The 15,611-nt window shown below is 46.7% G+C and overlaps 1 protein-coding gene across 1 annotated transcript in view; it reads left to right on the plus strand.

Moving 5' to 3' along the window:
* Positions 1-15,611, plus strand: part of EXOC4 (exocyst complex component 4) — a 394,313-nt gene that overhangs the window by 345,248 nt on the left and 33,454 nt on the right. Inside the window, exons 15-16 of the mRNA XM_062634253.1 lie at positions 11,632-11,776; positions 14,143-14,321. Coding sequence (XP_062490237.1) covers positions 11,632-11,776; positions 14,143-14,321 — 324 coding nt within the window. The remainder of the gene's footprint in view (positions 1-11,631; positions 11,777-14,142; positions 14,322-15,611) is intronic.

Consider the following 15,611-nt stretch of genomic DNA (forward strand, 5'->3'; position numbering starts at 1 on the left):
TTGCAGACTCCTAGCTAATCTTTAGACCTTGGATTCAGCAGATACAGCACATCACTTGGAGTTACTCCATGCTGATTGGTAAAAGCCTAATGGGGGACCCAGTGTCAAGAGAGCAGAAGACTTTCAAAAGACATCTGGAGAGGAAATATTAAGTATCCATCCTGACATAGAGCATTGATGAGCCTTTTATCAATGATTCCAAGGGCTGTCTGCAACACTATGGATGTATTTTCTCCCAGAGAGCCTGTGGATTGAATGGATTGACTGAACATCAAAACGGGATTATTACCCCTTTAAGTGTCGATTCAGCAAAATGATCTTGGATTTGAAAGCAAAGCTGTGTCTGTTGGTCTCTTAACACCATCTGAAGCTGACCAAGAGCTAAGCAGAGCAATTCAGGCAACAGACAAGAGTCCTGCTGGTACCATCTGAGCTGTGTTGGCTTTTGGAGGGACTAAAACCATGGAAAACTTGTTGGGAACAGCAAAGTGTTAAGACTAACCTTCGAGACCAACAGGGAAGCGCTGACCTCATGAAGACGAAAGGGTTGCTTTGGTAAACCTGAGTATTCAGAGATTCCTTTGCTTGTTCTGTAACTTTGGTGATAAAATTCCGTGGTTTAAAGATGGGTCTGCTTTGCTGGATGTCAGGGAATGAAACACAGTCATCAGCCAACTAAAAGCTCTTGTTTTCTTGTCAAAGTGATCTAGTGCCTTTCAGGCTCTTTTCTCCCCTTGAATGTCTGCAGTGAAGCTGTTTTTATGGATTAGAAGTTGCAGATTTCCCCAGCCTCAATGCTTTACATCAAATATTTAATGGTTAGAGAATGAGATGTTGTTTTTCTGACCTGGATGCTCAGCGTTCATGGTGCTTTATCTCACACTATAGGCGCACCACCGTGATGCTGTCCCGCTATTGATCCCGTGCTGTGGGGTCAGCACTTAGCTTGCCATCATGATTACACTAATTATTCTTGTTCCATCTTCCTTCCTTCCCACCCACCAGCATTAAATGCAGGGGATTGTCATGTAAATAAGTAACCTAATTAGCAGTGCTTTCCAACCATTTTACAATGAGGATCCTCATGAGTAACACCAGCAGATCAAGGCTATGTGGAAATAACTCCAACCAGCCCGCGGTTCACTTCAGTTGGTTCAATGTATTAGGATCGATTTATCTCTTCTGAAGAAAACAACTCATTGGTGTCAAAAGATGGATAGCAGTCAGTCCATCTGCTTCTCCTGGGTTTGTTAGAGGTGACAGCTTTACTGTACTGCAGAAGGGGCAAAATCATGTTCAAAACTAAGTGACAGGACTAAAAAGCATGGTCAGTCATTGACATCAGCAGTGGGTCACTTTGCCATGATGCATGGACTACAGGATCATCCTGATCTAACCAGCACTTGTATTTGTATGAAATTTGGGAGAAATGACTCTTAAATAAGCAGGAATTGTAGAGAAATCAAACTATGAGTCTGATGTAGCTGTTGCAAAACATAACCAATGTTCCTGCTGACGTGAAGGTCATCTTTGTGCTTCTCTTCCTGTGAGTGGATTCTGTGTGTTTCCCATTCTTCAGCCTACATTTGAAAACCCTTTGTAGTTCCCATAGATACTCGTATTGACACCTTTCTCTGTATCCTCCTGGACAGCACTTATTCGTTCTTGTCTGTCGTCCAGCACAGGCCTCGCTGCTGCTCCTCCTCTTGCCTTGCAAACCAAGCTTAAACGCAAACAGCTCCCAAAACACTTCTGGCTGTAATTGTCAACGGCCCCAAAAGAAAGGATCCTCAATGTATTTCTTAGTTGCATTGATCTTCATTACACTTTCTTCACCTTGTCCCTGCTTCATGCAAAGAAGAGCAGCTTTGATCTTGGCCATCAGGACACCCACTGACCAGTAGTTCTGTTCCTTGCCCTTGCAGTGAGTACAATAGACTGGGAGGTTGAAGGTCCTTTTAGAAATAGATCCCTCTCAGGACATCTTCTACCCAGGATGTTTTGCAGTGATGTTTTGATGGCATCTATTGGCAAGGTGCAGCTCAATACCTCTGAGGAGAGAAAGGAAAAGGTTAAATTTATGCTTCTGTTTGCAAGGGAAGTTAGATGGAATCTCAGATGCTTTGGAGCATCACCCTTGTTGACCAGTCCCTTAACAAAGCATCTCAACCCCTGGTTTTAGTTAAAGGCTGAGTTATGCTACTTTGTAAGTGTCCTTATACACATCACTGATGTTTCTTTAGTAGTTCTGAGGAAGCCTTATGTGCAGGTTGACAGCTCAGTATAGGTTGGGGGGGAGAGGTGTTAATATTAATCCAAGTGCATGGCCAAAGCTTATCTTCCTTCTTTTAGCTGCCAGAAAGTTGTTTCAATTCATGCAGGACACATCCTAACAGCGGTGTGGAGAATCTTCCATGCAGCTGGTGCATAGATGGCTGTTGTTCCCCTCTGCCTTGATTCCCACAGTGTGTTTTCACAAATGCCTAGCGTTCCTGCTCGATGCTCACCAGTGAGGTAACGCAGAGCTGGTGTGCTCCCAGGCAGATATCCTTGACGTATCATTCATTTGATGATGCACACGTTATGTTCATTCTGAATGCTGTAACGAATTCTTTATTAAACTGAGCTAACATCATGGCCTTGTACAAAGCACTTGGCCTTGTTCTCTGTTTCCCTACCACTTGTTTTTGCTCATTCATTCACAAATCATAGAACCCCAGACTGGTTTGGGTTGGAAGGGACCTTAAAGCTCATCCAGCTCCAACCCCTGCCGTGGGCAGGGACACCTTCCACTGGAGCAGCTTGCTCCAAGCCCCTGTGTCCAACCTGGCCTTGAACACTGCCAGGGATGGGGCAGCCACAGCTTCTCTGGGCACCCTGTACCCAGAGAAGGGAAGAACTTCTTCCTTTTATGCAGCATAAATCTCCCCTGCTTAAGTTTGAATAATGTTGACAGTTTTCAAGCTATCTTCTCCTCCTGTTGAAACCAGTGACAAATGGGTAAAGAAATTTCTTTGGGGGTGAATTTTTCAGCTCTGTGTAGATTGATGGAAGTGTCTCCATTACCTTTACTGTCTTGAACGAAAATGAAGCACACTGCTGGTTTTGGCTGACCAAGCACAGAGAAGGGTGAGGAACACCAAACAGGCAAACAAATGCATTCCATAGCTCAAAAGCAGATGAACAGCTTTTTACTAAGCTTTTTAAATTAAGTCGCTTTTGAGCTAATAGAATTCAGCCCAAGCAGTAATATTGCTGGGGGGGGTGGTAGGGAAGGGGAAGGTTACATTATAAATAACTGAAAATAGAATAATTTAACATTGAGGAGGTTTTGTAGTTGGCGAGCACGGGAACAGCAAATCCTGAACTTTCCAAAGTGATTCAGAGCAGCTCTGTGAAGAAGGACTTGGGGGTCTTGGTTGGTGAGAAGCTTAACATGAGCCAGCTTCAGTGTGCGCTTGAGGCAGGAAAGCCAACCGTATCCTGGGCTGCATCAAAGGAAGTGTGAGCAGCAGGTCGAAGTGGGTCATCCTGGCCCTTTACTCTGCTCCCGTGAGACCCCACTTGCAGCACTGTGTGCAGTTCTGATGGCCTCAACATAAGAAGGACATGGAGCTGTTGGAACAAGTCCAGAGGAGGCCACGAGGATGCTCAGGGGCTGGAGCACCTCCTGTATGGAGACAGGCTGAGAACATTGGGGCTGTTCAGGCTGGAGAAGAGAAGCTGCGTGGAGACCTCAGAGCAGCTTCCAGTGTCTGAAGGGGGCTCCAAGGATGCTGGGGAGGGACTCTTCATCAGGGACTGATAGGACAAGGGGTGATGGGTTCAAACTGAAACAGGGGAAGTTCAGGTTGGAGATAAGGAACTTCTTCCCTGTGAGGGTGCTGAGGCACTGGCACAGGGTGCCGAAAGAAGTGGTAAATGCTTCATCCCTGGCAGTGCTCAAGGCCAGGTTGGACAGAGCCTTGGGTGACATGCTCTAGTGGAAGGTGTCCCTGCTCATGGCAGGGGGTTGGAATTGAATAAGCTTAAGGTCCTTTCCAACCCAAACCATTCTATCATTCTGTGATCCTTCCATATTGATTGTTTTCAATTGTGATAACTCTCCTACTCCTAGCTCCACCTTCACAATTTCACTTTATTCAGTGAAAAAAACCCTGCTCTTCGGAGTTTTATCTATGACCCGAGAGGTCTGGTGGGGTTTCCAAGCCTTTTCCACACTTGAATGCACAGTGCTTAAAGAAAAGCGTTAAGCAACCAAACCAGTGTGTTGTCATATGATGGAAGTAGCATCTTTTGCCTTCAGAGAGACCTTTTTGTCCCTCCTGATTATCCCTTTCCCGAGCCTGCATGCTTGCAGTAGGTAATGGCAAACAAACCGCTTGTGGAGGAGTTATTGCCTATTTCAGAGTGCTAATTTCCTGGTGAAATGCATGCCCGCCAGCAGAGGCAGGCGAGGAGCTCCGCAGGCAGCTCTAACGAGACAATTCATTAAGTGGCGAGTGTACACACGCCATAGGAAAACATTAATTCCCCAAATGAAAAACCAATAGAGGGTTTAGCCCGTCCTTTATCACCAGTGACAGTCTGTGCTCTCCTCATCATCAGTGTTTACTGAACTGATGGGCACCGCAGCCCAGCCTGCTTATCACCACTCATCGCCAATGAGGTTGCAGTGATTTTTTTCCACCACGCTGCTTTGTGCCCCTCTCACACTGTTGGATTCTAACACGGAGCGGAGGGGAGAAGCACATGGATGGTGCCAGCCTTCAGTTTTGCCTTGCTTGCCACAAGTTTGGGCCACAAGTGCTCCTTCCTTCTCCATTCTCATTAGAACCTCAAGAGAAAATCCCTTCCTTAAGTATCTTCCCATACAGTCCTGGTTGCCACTACTAGGGAACAGAATTCATTAGTAGGAATTTACTATGAATACTATAAATGAGAAGCTGTCCCTGAGCTTGCTTTCTCTTTACTTCTTGTCCTTTTAAGCACTGACATAACTTTGCCCCCTTCAGCACCAGCACGTGGTTTTGCCATTGATCCTAGTAAAAGGTGAGCTGGACCAGTGCTGAGTATTTAGGTAATTCCATCCTCCCATGTCTTGTTTGAAAGGTCCCAACCTCTTAAAGTATGGCCTTCCTTGGTATTTGTTTTGTTTTAGCAAGAATCCTTGGTCTTTCCTGTGCTTCTCTATCAGTTGCTATGATCAGCTGTGATAAATGTTCTCTATGTGTCAGAGCTTTGCAGAGATCAGGGCCAAGGAGGAGGGTTGAAGGTTGGACTAGATGACCTTTAAAGGTCCCTTCCAATGCAAACCACACTGTGATCTTGGAAGTGTTGGAAGGTGTCACTGCTCTGACTGATTTTTCTCTATATTTAAAACGTATAAAGAGAACAATTTAGGTTTCACACTTGTGAAAAGGAAGGGGGAGGACGTCAAACCCAAAATCTAGCTTTGGTTCCTGAATTCCTGTAGCTCTGAAATGAATCTCATGAACTTCGGGAGAATCAAAATCCAGCTCCAGATTTTATGGCTCATTCCAGTCCTTTTCTATAAAGCTGCTGCTCTGAGATCCCCAAGCAGAGCAGTTTAGAAGTAGGCAGTGAGTGATCTATGCTTTAGAGCTTCAAATAATACTCCGGCAGCCCGAAACAGGTCCAAGTGGCCATATGGGTTGCATATAGTTGTTGTTGTTCATTATTTCTCAAGCACTGCAGGTGTGCAGAGCACTTTGCAAGAGGATAAAAAGAGAAGACCTCTGCTCCTAGGAGAGTTTACACCCCAAATGAAATCAGGATGGCATCTCGAGAGCGATAAGAGATCAAAGTGGGAGGAAAGATAAGCAGGAAGAGAAAAAGGGCTTGGGAGGAGGGTCCTGGGATTTGTTCCCACCGAGAGGAAATCATTGATTTGCTTTGTTTGGTTCTCTTTGGTTGTTCAGGCTTTTTAATCTCCAGCAGGTTCTGACATGTCACTGCAGCCGAATGCAGCTATCTCCATGCACCATATGTATACATCTCTGTATAATACATACACCTCCATACATACACGGATGCGATGCCCTGTGCCACTTGTGTCACCTTTCAGTGGGGCAGTGGGCACCTTGGCGATGTTCCTGTCACCTCCCAGAGCCCTTGCTCACCAGCATCACTACAGCAGCAGCTTTGCTTTACTCAGCTCCGGCCCAGATGGGCAGACTGGTGCTTAATAGAAAGAAAGGGGGTTTTTGCAATGGTGACATGTTTTAAGAAGTATTCGTTTCCTCCTGCTATTTGTCTTCAGAAGACGGAATTCACCTGGCACAAGTCTGCCTTTGGAACTAAGTCCTTGTTGTTGCGTCTAATGTGCACACCGTATGATATACTCTATCTCCTTCAAAGAAACCCCAATATAATCACATATCCAAGTCATCCCAACTTCACCCAATGCTTTTTCCTTCAAATATCCGGATATCCTTCTTTCTTGTTGGTGTTGGAGGAGCCATTTCATCTCCCCCTGGCATCACCACCTCGTGACGCTCGAAGCTGTAGGAACAGGAGATGCGGAGAATTTAGCTTGAGAGGCAGTGATGGATAAAAACAATGTTAGCCAGGTTTTGTATGCGGGGAACTAAAGCATAGAAAGAGAAAGCAGTGCACGAGAGCCCCAGAAAAGCCTCCAACAGAGAGAAGAGTTACCCCTGAGCCTCTAAAGGCCTAATCCAGCACCTAACCCATATTAGATTCCATTTTCCATGGGTGTATTTGCAACTGTTTGGAGTTTCCTTTTCTGGAGAGGAAGGGAGTAAGAAATTAAAGTTTTAAAAGCTGTGAATTAGTCCCTAATGCTATCTGTGGGGCACAGCAAGTGTTTCATACTGCACCCCTATTCCAAATAAGAAGGATTTTTGCCCTTTTCCCCTGTAAAGCAAATACGCTATGGAAAGCCTGAGCATGTTGGAGGTTCATTTCTCATGTTCAGGTTGCATTGGAGCTGAGGCAGAGCCTGTAAGCTTAGATTGATTGTTCTCCTTGTGCTATTAAATCACTGAGCTCTGTTTGTGGCCACTGCGCTCAAGCAGGGAGCAGGCAGGACTCACTGCTGTAGACCTCAATTGGTTCCAGGGTTTGTTTAGGGGCAACACGGCAGGTTTTGTTTAATATTCCAAAGGTCTGGCAATTTACATCCATCGATTTACAAGGCACAATCTGTCTGGAGGCACCAGCATTGCACTGTATTGCAGGATGATTGAAATCAGTGCTGACAACAAGCGCGTTAAGTTTATTTTTCTCAGGTTTGCTGGAATGAAACATTCCTTCTCCCTGGTGTGAGATAACCTTGGCTGTGCTTACAGCCGGCTAGAAGAAAACCCAAGCAAACCATAACTGTTATCCAGCAGCACAGGAAGCTCATTTAAAACAAATGGAATTCATCTGTTGAGTTGCATGATGGCAAGGGCCAGTGGAGCAAGGCTGGCCACTGCTTACCCACCCACTGGGTATTTTGTTGGTGAGGAAAGCTCATGTTCAGCTCGGTGTAAATGGGTTATGAAGTAGGAGAAGGGGAAGAAGGAGTGGATGGCTGTTGATCTGCTGGTTTGCTTTTCCACCATTTCAGTTGGAGGTATCTCCCTCTTCAGTAGACAGCTCAGAGCATGCTCTGGTGTGTTGAATATCTGTGCAATGCAGGACATTTGCCCATTCACCCCTTTGCCCAAAGAACTGGCCAACTCCAAAGCCAGCTCCAAATTACATTTAAATCAAGGCCCCCTTCATAATTAAGGCTCTGATTAGTTTTTGCTTCTACAGCTCTTTCTGTGGCTTCATGTTGCCAAGAATGATGGAGTAATGGGATTTTCTCGTGGGCTGTGAAGCGGATGTCCAAAGGAGAAGGGAAAATTGATGGGTTCAGAAAGGCTTCCTTTGATCTCAGAAAGCAAAAGGACACTCCAGTGTCCTCATTGTGCATAGGAGTTGGTGTGAATCCTCCAAGCCATCATAGAATCATAGAATGGTTTGGGTTGGAAAGGACCTTAAGATCGTCGAGTTCCAACCCCCTGCCATGAGCAAGAACACCATCACCTCCATGCTCTGGGGGCTCTGAATACCCAGAAGGACTTCAGCATTCTGGCTTTCAATAAGGAGCAGATTGTCCCCATCTCCCTCCTCCTCTTATCTCCACTGACAAATATAATTACAGCTTCACTTAAATGGCTGTAAATGAATTCTGGAGAGTGGAAAAATTGTGCATGTGTCTCTCCACCGTAGAAATGAGCTGACTCTTGCGTTTCGGATGATGGGTCCATCCATCTCCAGTGCTTGCCGGGAGTTAATGCTGCAGCGAGTTGGCACGCTCAAACTAGAGGCTGCAGCCCCAGCACTGCTAAAGAGAGATGATTCTTGCAGAGAGTCCATCTCCAGGAGTGAGGCTGATGGAAACTTCTCAAAATGTAGGATTTCGTACTAAAAATAGGTGGTTTATTCCCCCCCCATAACAAAGGTGAGGTTTCCTGCTTTGTGCTGTGACCAAACAGCACCCTTAGATGGGGTCCTGAGCCAAAAATCCTGCTACCCTCCAGGGAAATAAATGTCACTTGAAGGTCTTGAAGCTGGAAGGTGGGTGCAGCTGCACAAACAGCTCTCCCAGAGCACCTTCTGAGGGTCATCTCTTAACACTGTTCTCTGGGAATAAGAAGCTGTGTAAATAAACCCATCACCCCCTTGCTCATAATCCCATTTTCTTTGTGGGAGAGACTCCAGTGAGCAGATTGAGGCTGGGAGAAGTGTTGGGAGGGGGCATCCGTGTTATTCCTGGCTGGATTGTCACCTTCATTTCCCTCTTTGTTTCTCCTTTATGCCCCAGGCCAGTTCATTGTGTTCAGCAGCATTTGCCAGGCTGTGAATTTCTCTACCATGCTCCTTGGTTTAAAAAAAGCCCTTCATAAATCCAGCTGTGACTGCAGGAGCTGCTCAAGGAGGGTAATTCCAGGAGCTGTGTTTTACAAGGCTTCATCCATGGCTGCTCTGCTCTGCTTTAATTCACAATACATTTAGATGCACAATTAGGCACTTTGCTGCGTTCAGTCCTTTTGCGTTGCCACTCTCCTTTAATTGTACAGTTCTGTCTTGTATGTTTACCTCCGTTTCCATTTATTTCACACAAAATTGAGTCTTTTCATCTCCTTGTTCTGTTTCTTTCTTTCCAGACAAGATGTAAAGATGTGTTTAATTTTAGGAGCAAATCCACAGCTCAGCGTAGGTTCAAAGCGGGTCTTTGGCTGTGCAAACAGCAGCAATGGCATTTACTCCATCAGACTCCATCGAAATGCAAGTTTATTGTCCTTGGTGGTGTACAGGTCCTTTCTGTGCAGAGCTGCATTGGTGTCTGGCTGAGTGTTTGTCATGTAGCGGAAGTCAGTGCAAGAAAAGAAGGGGAGATGTTTCTTAAAGCCAGCAGATGACATACCTCTGTTACCCAGGTTGATCACAAAGCAAGTGCCAGCTGGAAATGTGAAGTAACCATGAAAACCAGCAGATACGGGAGAGCAAAAGAGTGTTCCCCAGGGGAAGGCTCCAGTCACGTTGTGCTGCCAGCACAGCTACAGGTTGGGCAGAGAAGAGATTCAGAGCAGCCCTGCGGAGAAGGACTTGGGGGTGTTGGTTGATGAGAAAATGAACATGAGCCGGCTTCAGTGTGCGCTTGCAGCCCAGAAAGCAACCGTATCCTGGGCTGCATCAAAAGGAGCGTGACCAGCAGGTCCAAGGAGGTGATCCTGCCCCTCTGCTCTGCTCTCGTGAGACCTCACCTGGAGCATTGTGTGCAGTTCTGGTGTCCTCAACATAAAAAGGACATGCAACTGTTGGAACAAGTCCAGAGGAGGGTCACGAGGATGATCAGGGGACTGGAGCACCTCCTGTATGAAGACAGGCTGAGGAAGTTGGGGCTGTTCAGCCTGGAGAAGAGTAGGCTGTGTGGAGACCTCAGAGCAGCTTCCAGTATCTGAAGGGGGCCTATAGGGATGCTGGGGAAGGACTCTTCATTAGGGACTGTAGTGACAGGACAAGGGGTAACGGGTTAAAACTTAAACAGAGGAAGTTTAGGTTGGATATAACAAGGAAATTCTTTCCTGTTAGGGTGGTGAGGCACTGGAATGGGTTGCCCAGGGAGGTTGTGAATGCTCCATCCCTGGCAGTGTTCAAGGCCAGGTTGGACAAGGCCTTGGGTGAGATGGTTTAGTGTGAGGTGTCCCTGCCTATGGCAGGGGGGTTGGAACTGGATGATCTTAAGGTCCTTTCCAACTCTAACTATTCTATGATTCTATGATTCTATATTCAGGTCAAGATAATTGAAAGCAGAAGGGGTGCAGAGAGTTGCTTTTGTCAAGCAACTGCCATCCCTGGGGGTATTTAAAGGACCTGTAGATGCGGTGCTTAATGGCGTGTTTTAGTGGTAGACTTGGCAGTGCTGGGTTAACAGTTGGACTCAATGGTCTTGAGGGTCTTTTCCAACCTAAATGTTTCTATGAAGAGGTGCCAGGGATGGAGAACTCCATAAGGCAAATAATAATGTTGGCATGTGAAAAAACAAGTATGAAACATCAGTGAATACGTTTTGGCTGGGAATTCGATCCCAAATTTGAACCTCACTGTTAGAGAAGTGATGTTCTGAAGGAGCCAGCAGGGGCAGAAACCTGAACAACTCAATACACACAAGTTTATCTCAAGGCCATGGTACACAGGGCTCGTAGGGACTGACTTGATCCAGGAGATCCCTTGCAATCCCATCATTTAATTCAAGTGGAAGTCATCTAAGTGGGGCTGCCTGATTTCAAACATTGCTAATCACAGGAAGTCATTACTGAACGCTGCTTGAATGAGGACTTGAACTCAGATATTTGGGATATGCTTCCTCTAATTAGGAAGGAATGGATGATAACAGTGTGTTACTCTTGTTACTGAAACTACATCTTTAGCTCAAGTGGCAGCAGTTTATGTTGCAGGGGAGAAGGTTCAGGGTTCAGGTAACTGTGATGAAATATAAGGGCTGAAGGCTGCACAGATAGATCTGCATTGACACCTCTCCAAAACTGATGATGGGATAAACTTAAGATGGTTTTTCAGAGCTCTCAATGGGAGGGAAGCAGTTGGTCCAGGACCAACTCATATGTGTTACCTGGTTTTCAGTTGCTTTACTGCCCAAAGAGCTGTGTTTTATTAACAAGGAAAAAAGCCTCCCAGATGCCTCTGAAGGGATGAGGGCAGGCAAAGAGTCACTCAAGATTGCACAGGGAAGCCTGTGGTGACCAGAAAAGACCATCCTTCGTGTCGGTGCCATGCTTTGGCTCCCAAGCCACAGTTTTCTCCCTCCGAACAGAGCAAGATAAATGTTCCTAGATTCTGCAGCTACAGAAATACTCATCACAGAGCAATACCTTCCCAAGCAAGGTAGTTGATTAAACCTCTCAGATTCACTTTGGAGTTTAATCAATTGCAGAAGCAGTTTGTTGCCTCACACACTCCCAAATTATAGATGTGATTGCTCAGCCAAAGGTGAGAGAGAGCACACGTAGTTAGGCTGGAAGAAGGCAAGATGTTGTGGTTGCTAAAAGGGGGGTGGTATTGATGAAGTGTGTCACTGTGTTCTCTTGCTAGCCATGTCTCCTGGTCAGGACAGCCACTCCATCAGTATGGAACACCTGCCTGCATCCGAACAGATCCTGCAAACCCTCAGTGAGCTGGCCCGGTCTTTCCAAGAGATGGCTGACCGCTGCCTGCTGGTTCTGCATTTGGAAGTCAGGTAAAAAACCCTGGATTTGGGGATTGTGGGTGAGCTCGGGAGGCTTTAGGTTAAAATGAGACATATTATGGCATCTGAGGCAGATATACTTGCCTGCTGTAACATCAAAGGTCATAGAATCATCATAGAATCATTTGGGTTGGAAGGGAGCTTAAAGCTCATCCAGTTCCAACCCCTGCCACAGGCAGGGACACCTTCCACTAGAGCAGCTTGCTCCAAGCCCCTGTGTCCAACCTGGCCTTGAATACAGCCGCAGGTTCTCTGGGCAACCTGTTCTCTAGGTCATCCCATAAGTGCCAGAACCCATCACCATCATCATGGATGGCCAAATGTGGGATGGAGGCAGGATACTGAAAGTGGAATTTCCTTGGGAGGTCTGTGTCTTATGTGTCAGAGACTAGGAATACTGTGGTCTGAGGGGGCTTTGACCTTAGAAAACTGCACAATGGTGTTTTAATAGCCTAACAGGTCTCTGCACATTTATTAGCCATGGTGCTTTGGATTGCAAATAGGAGCTTTTCTCCCTACTTGAAATAGGGACAAACCCAGAAACCAGCTGGATTTGTTTAAAGGGATGGATAATTTTGTGATGTCTCTGCCTTCACATGCAAAGACCAAAGGCAGCAAATCCCTTTCTTTATGCTGCCAGCTGCCCACTCTGTAGCTGGGAGGGCATTTTTCCTTATGTATCCTATGGGCCAGGTGTATTGCATTGCTTCCCTTTCCTCTGAAGCATCAAATAGAAGCGGATGTCATGAGACAGGCAATGAGATTTGATGGATCATAAGTTTGTTCTGCTCTGACGTATCCCAAGCTATACTGTGTCCTTGTGTACACAGGCAGAGCTCTAGTGAAGTCAGTATGCAGCTTTACAAACAAACAGGCATTAGTTATTGTCAGCAGTCCTTCAACCTGTTATCCATCATCTGATGGCCACTGAATTGCAGGCATCGCAGGTGAGCTGAGGTTTGAAGGATTCCAGGAAAAGGTTGGTAAGATATGGAAATGGAGCAGCTTTCCAGCTGTGTATAATAGGAGGTGATGCCAAAGGTAAACCAGACTCAGGGTACGGACACCAGCCTGGATGGGTTTCTGGCCTCACACCTCTCTGGCTTCCCATCACACTTGGGTTAAGCAGAAATAAAAGCAAATTGCTTTGCTGTAGCAAGTCCAGAGGAGGCCATGAGGATGCTCAGGGCCTGGAGCACCTCCTGTATGGAGACAGACTGAGAACATTGGGGCTGTTGAGCCTGGAGAAGAGAAGCTGTGTGGAGACCTCAGAGCAGCTCCCAGTGTCTGAAGGGGGCTACAAGGATGCTGGAGAGGGACTCTTCATCAGGGACTGTAGTGATAGGACAAGGGGTGATGGGTTCAAACTGAAACAGGGGAGATTTAGGTTCAGTGTAAGACAGAAGCTCTTCCCTGTGAGGGTGCTGAGGCGCTGGCACAGGGTGCCCAGAGAAGCTGTGGCTGCCCCATCCCTGGCAGTGTTCAAGGCCAGGTTGGACACAGGGGCTTGGAGCAAGCTGCTCTAGTGGAAGGTGTCCCTGCCTGTGGCAAGGGATTGGAACTGGAGGAGCTTTAAGGTTACTTCACCCCCAACCATTCTACAACTCTGTGATTCTAAATGCAATTCACTTTAGAGCAGACCACTGCCCATCTTCTCCAGTGCTTCTAACAGGAGCTCCTGTTCGATGCTTTAAATACACCAAAGCATGTTACTCTGTGCAGCCAGTGGAAAGGATTGAAAGTGAGATGCTAACAACCAGGAAAATCCCCAGTGAAGTGGGAGCTTCCCAACGTTCATCCCTTTGTGTTTGCAACCACCGGCAGTAATGGAGAGATCTGCTTCCTTAAAGGAAATCTGCACACTCAGATCATTAGCCACTTCTTTTGCTGCAAAGAACCATGGACTTTTAGGTTACTTAAGTCTGCTGTGGTATTTTCCTATAAAAAGTCCTATGTACAATTGCATAGAAACAGGCACTAAAGTATAATCCCATGTTTTACTCTTGGAATTGCACTACATTGAACTGGCTTGTGACGGCCACCTCGAGGATGGTTTCCAGGAGGACAGCGGACATGGAAGCCAGGACATACCTATCCTAGCTTCTTCCACCTCAACACAGCTCCCTTTTCTTCAGGCCAGCCTGGTGTGAGCTTTCAGTCTCTGTGTCTCAGTCTCAGTGTGCTGATCCTGAGTTATGCTTTGAATGCAAGGGATGTTTCACCCAGGCTTAAATGCAGTGTTATTTTTTACTAGCTTGAACATTGGAAGGAAATTAAGATGCCAACACTTTGCATACCCCCTGATACTTTAGCACTGGGGCTGATGCATTGTAATATTTCTCTCTTCTGTCTTGCAGAGTTCATTGCTTCCACTACCTGATCCCACTGGCTAAACAAGGGAACTATGCCATCGTTGCCAACGTGGAGAGTATGGACTATGACCCCCTCGTTGTCCGGCTCAATAAGGACATAAGTGCTATTGAGGAAGCCATGAGTGCCAGCCTCCAGCAGCACAAGTTCCAGTACATCTTTGAAGGTCAGGCATTTACCATAAAATCATAGACTCATAGAATGGTTTGGGTTGGAAGGGACCTTAAAGCTCCTCCAGTTCCAACCCCTGCCATGGGCAGGGACACCTTCCACTAGAGCAGCTTGCTCCAAGCCCCTGTGTCCAACCTGGCCTTGAACACTGCCAGGGATGGGGCAGCCACAGCTTCTCTGGGCACCCTGTGCCAGCGCCTCAGCACACTCCCAGGGAAGAGCTTCTGCCTTATACTGAACCTAAATCTCCTCTGTTTCAGTTTGAACCCATCACCCCGTGTCCTATCACTACAGTCCCTGATGAAGAGTCCCTCTCCAGCATCCTTGTAGCCCCCTTCACACACTGGAAGCTGCTCTGAGGTCTCCACGCAGCTTCTCTTCTCCAGGCTTAACAGCCCCCATGTTCTCAGCCTGTCTTCATATGGGAGGTGCTGCAGCCCCTGAGCATCCTTGTGGCTTGTTCTGGATGTGCTCCATTGTAATCCCAAAGCTTAACTGTATTCCTTTTGGGGATCAGGCAGACTGTGATACTGTTGTGACCTACAGCAGACTGATTAGTCAGACCCATGCCAACACAGGGCACTCAAAACCCCTGTTGCCTCCATTCCATTTCTGCCTGAATAGGAGAAATGGGCTAATGCTGAATGGGAAAGCAGTAAGTTGATGTACGTGCAGGACAGCTCTTCCTCGGGAAGCTGTAGGGCATGTGTATAAATTACAAGCACAGCTCTATTATGGCACAGTTCCTATCCGGAGTGTAGCCGTTCCATTGCTAAAATTAAATTTAGAGAACATTAGCTCTTCTGATGTCTCATCTGTTGTGATTACCTTGGAGAATATAAATCATGTTTTGGTTCATCTCCCCTGTATTTATTTGTGGCGCTCGCACGCAGTTCTCTTGCCTGAGTGCCAAGATACGTGTCCTTTTCTGTGGTGGTTGCTCTAAGTCAGAAGGGGGGGGGGACTAGAGATGCTCCTATTGCCCAATAATATATGTCAGAAGGGAGGAAGGCTTTGCAAGCCTGGCAACCCACCACTTAAAGGAGGCTTTCAGTATCTGCAAGGGGCCACAAGGATCATCAGGGGCTGGAGCATTGCCCGTATGAAGACAGGCTGAGAACATTGGGGCTTTTGAGCCTGGAGAAGAGAAGCTGCGTGGAGACCTCAGAGCAGCTTCCAGTGTCTGAAGGGGGCTGCAAGGATGCTGGAGAGGGACTCGTCATCAGGGACTGGAGTGACAGCACAAGGGGTGATGGGTTCAAACTGCAACAGGGGAGATTTAGGT

This window comes from Pezoporus occidentalis, unplaced genomic scaffold (genome assembly GCF_034315485.1).
Source record: "Pezoporus occidentalis ecotype Australia unplaced genomic scaffold, CSIRO_AGI_Poc_V1 ctg42, whole genome shotgun sequence".
NCBI lineage: Eukaryota > Metazoa > Chordata > Aves > Psittaciformes > Psittacidae > Pezoporus > Pezoporus occidentalis.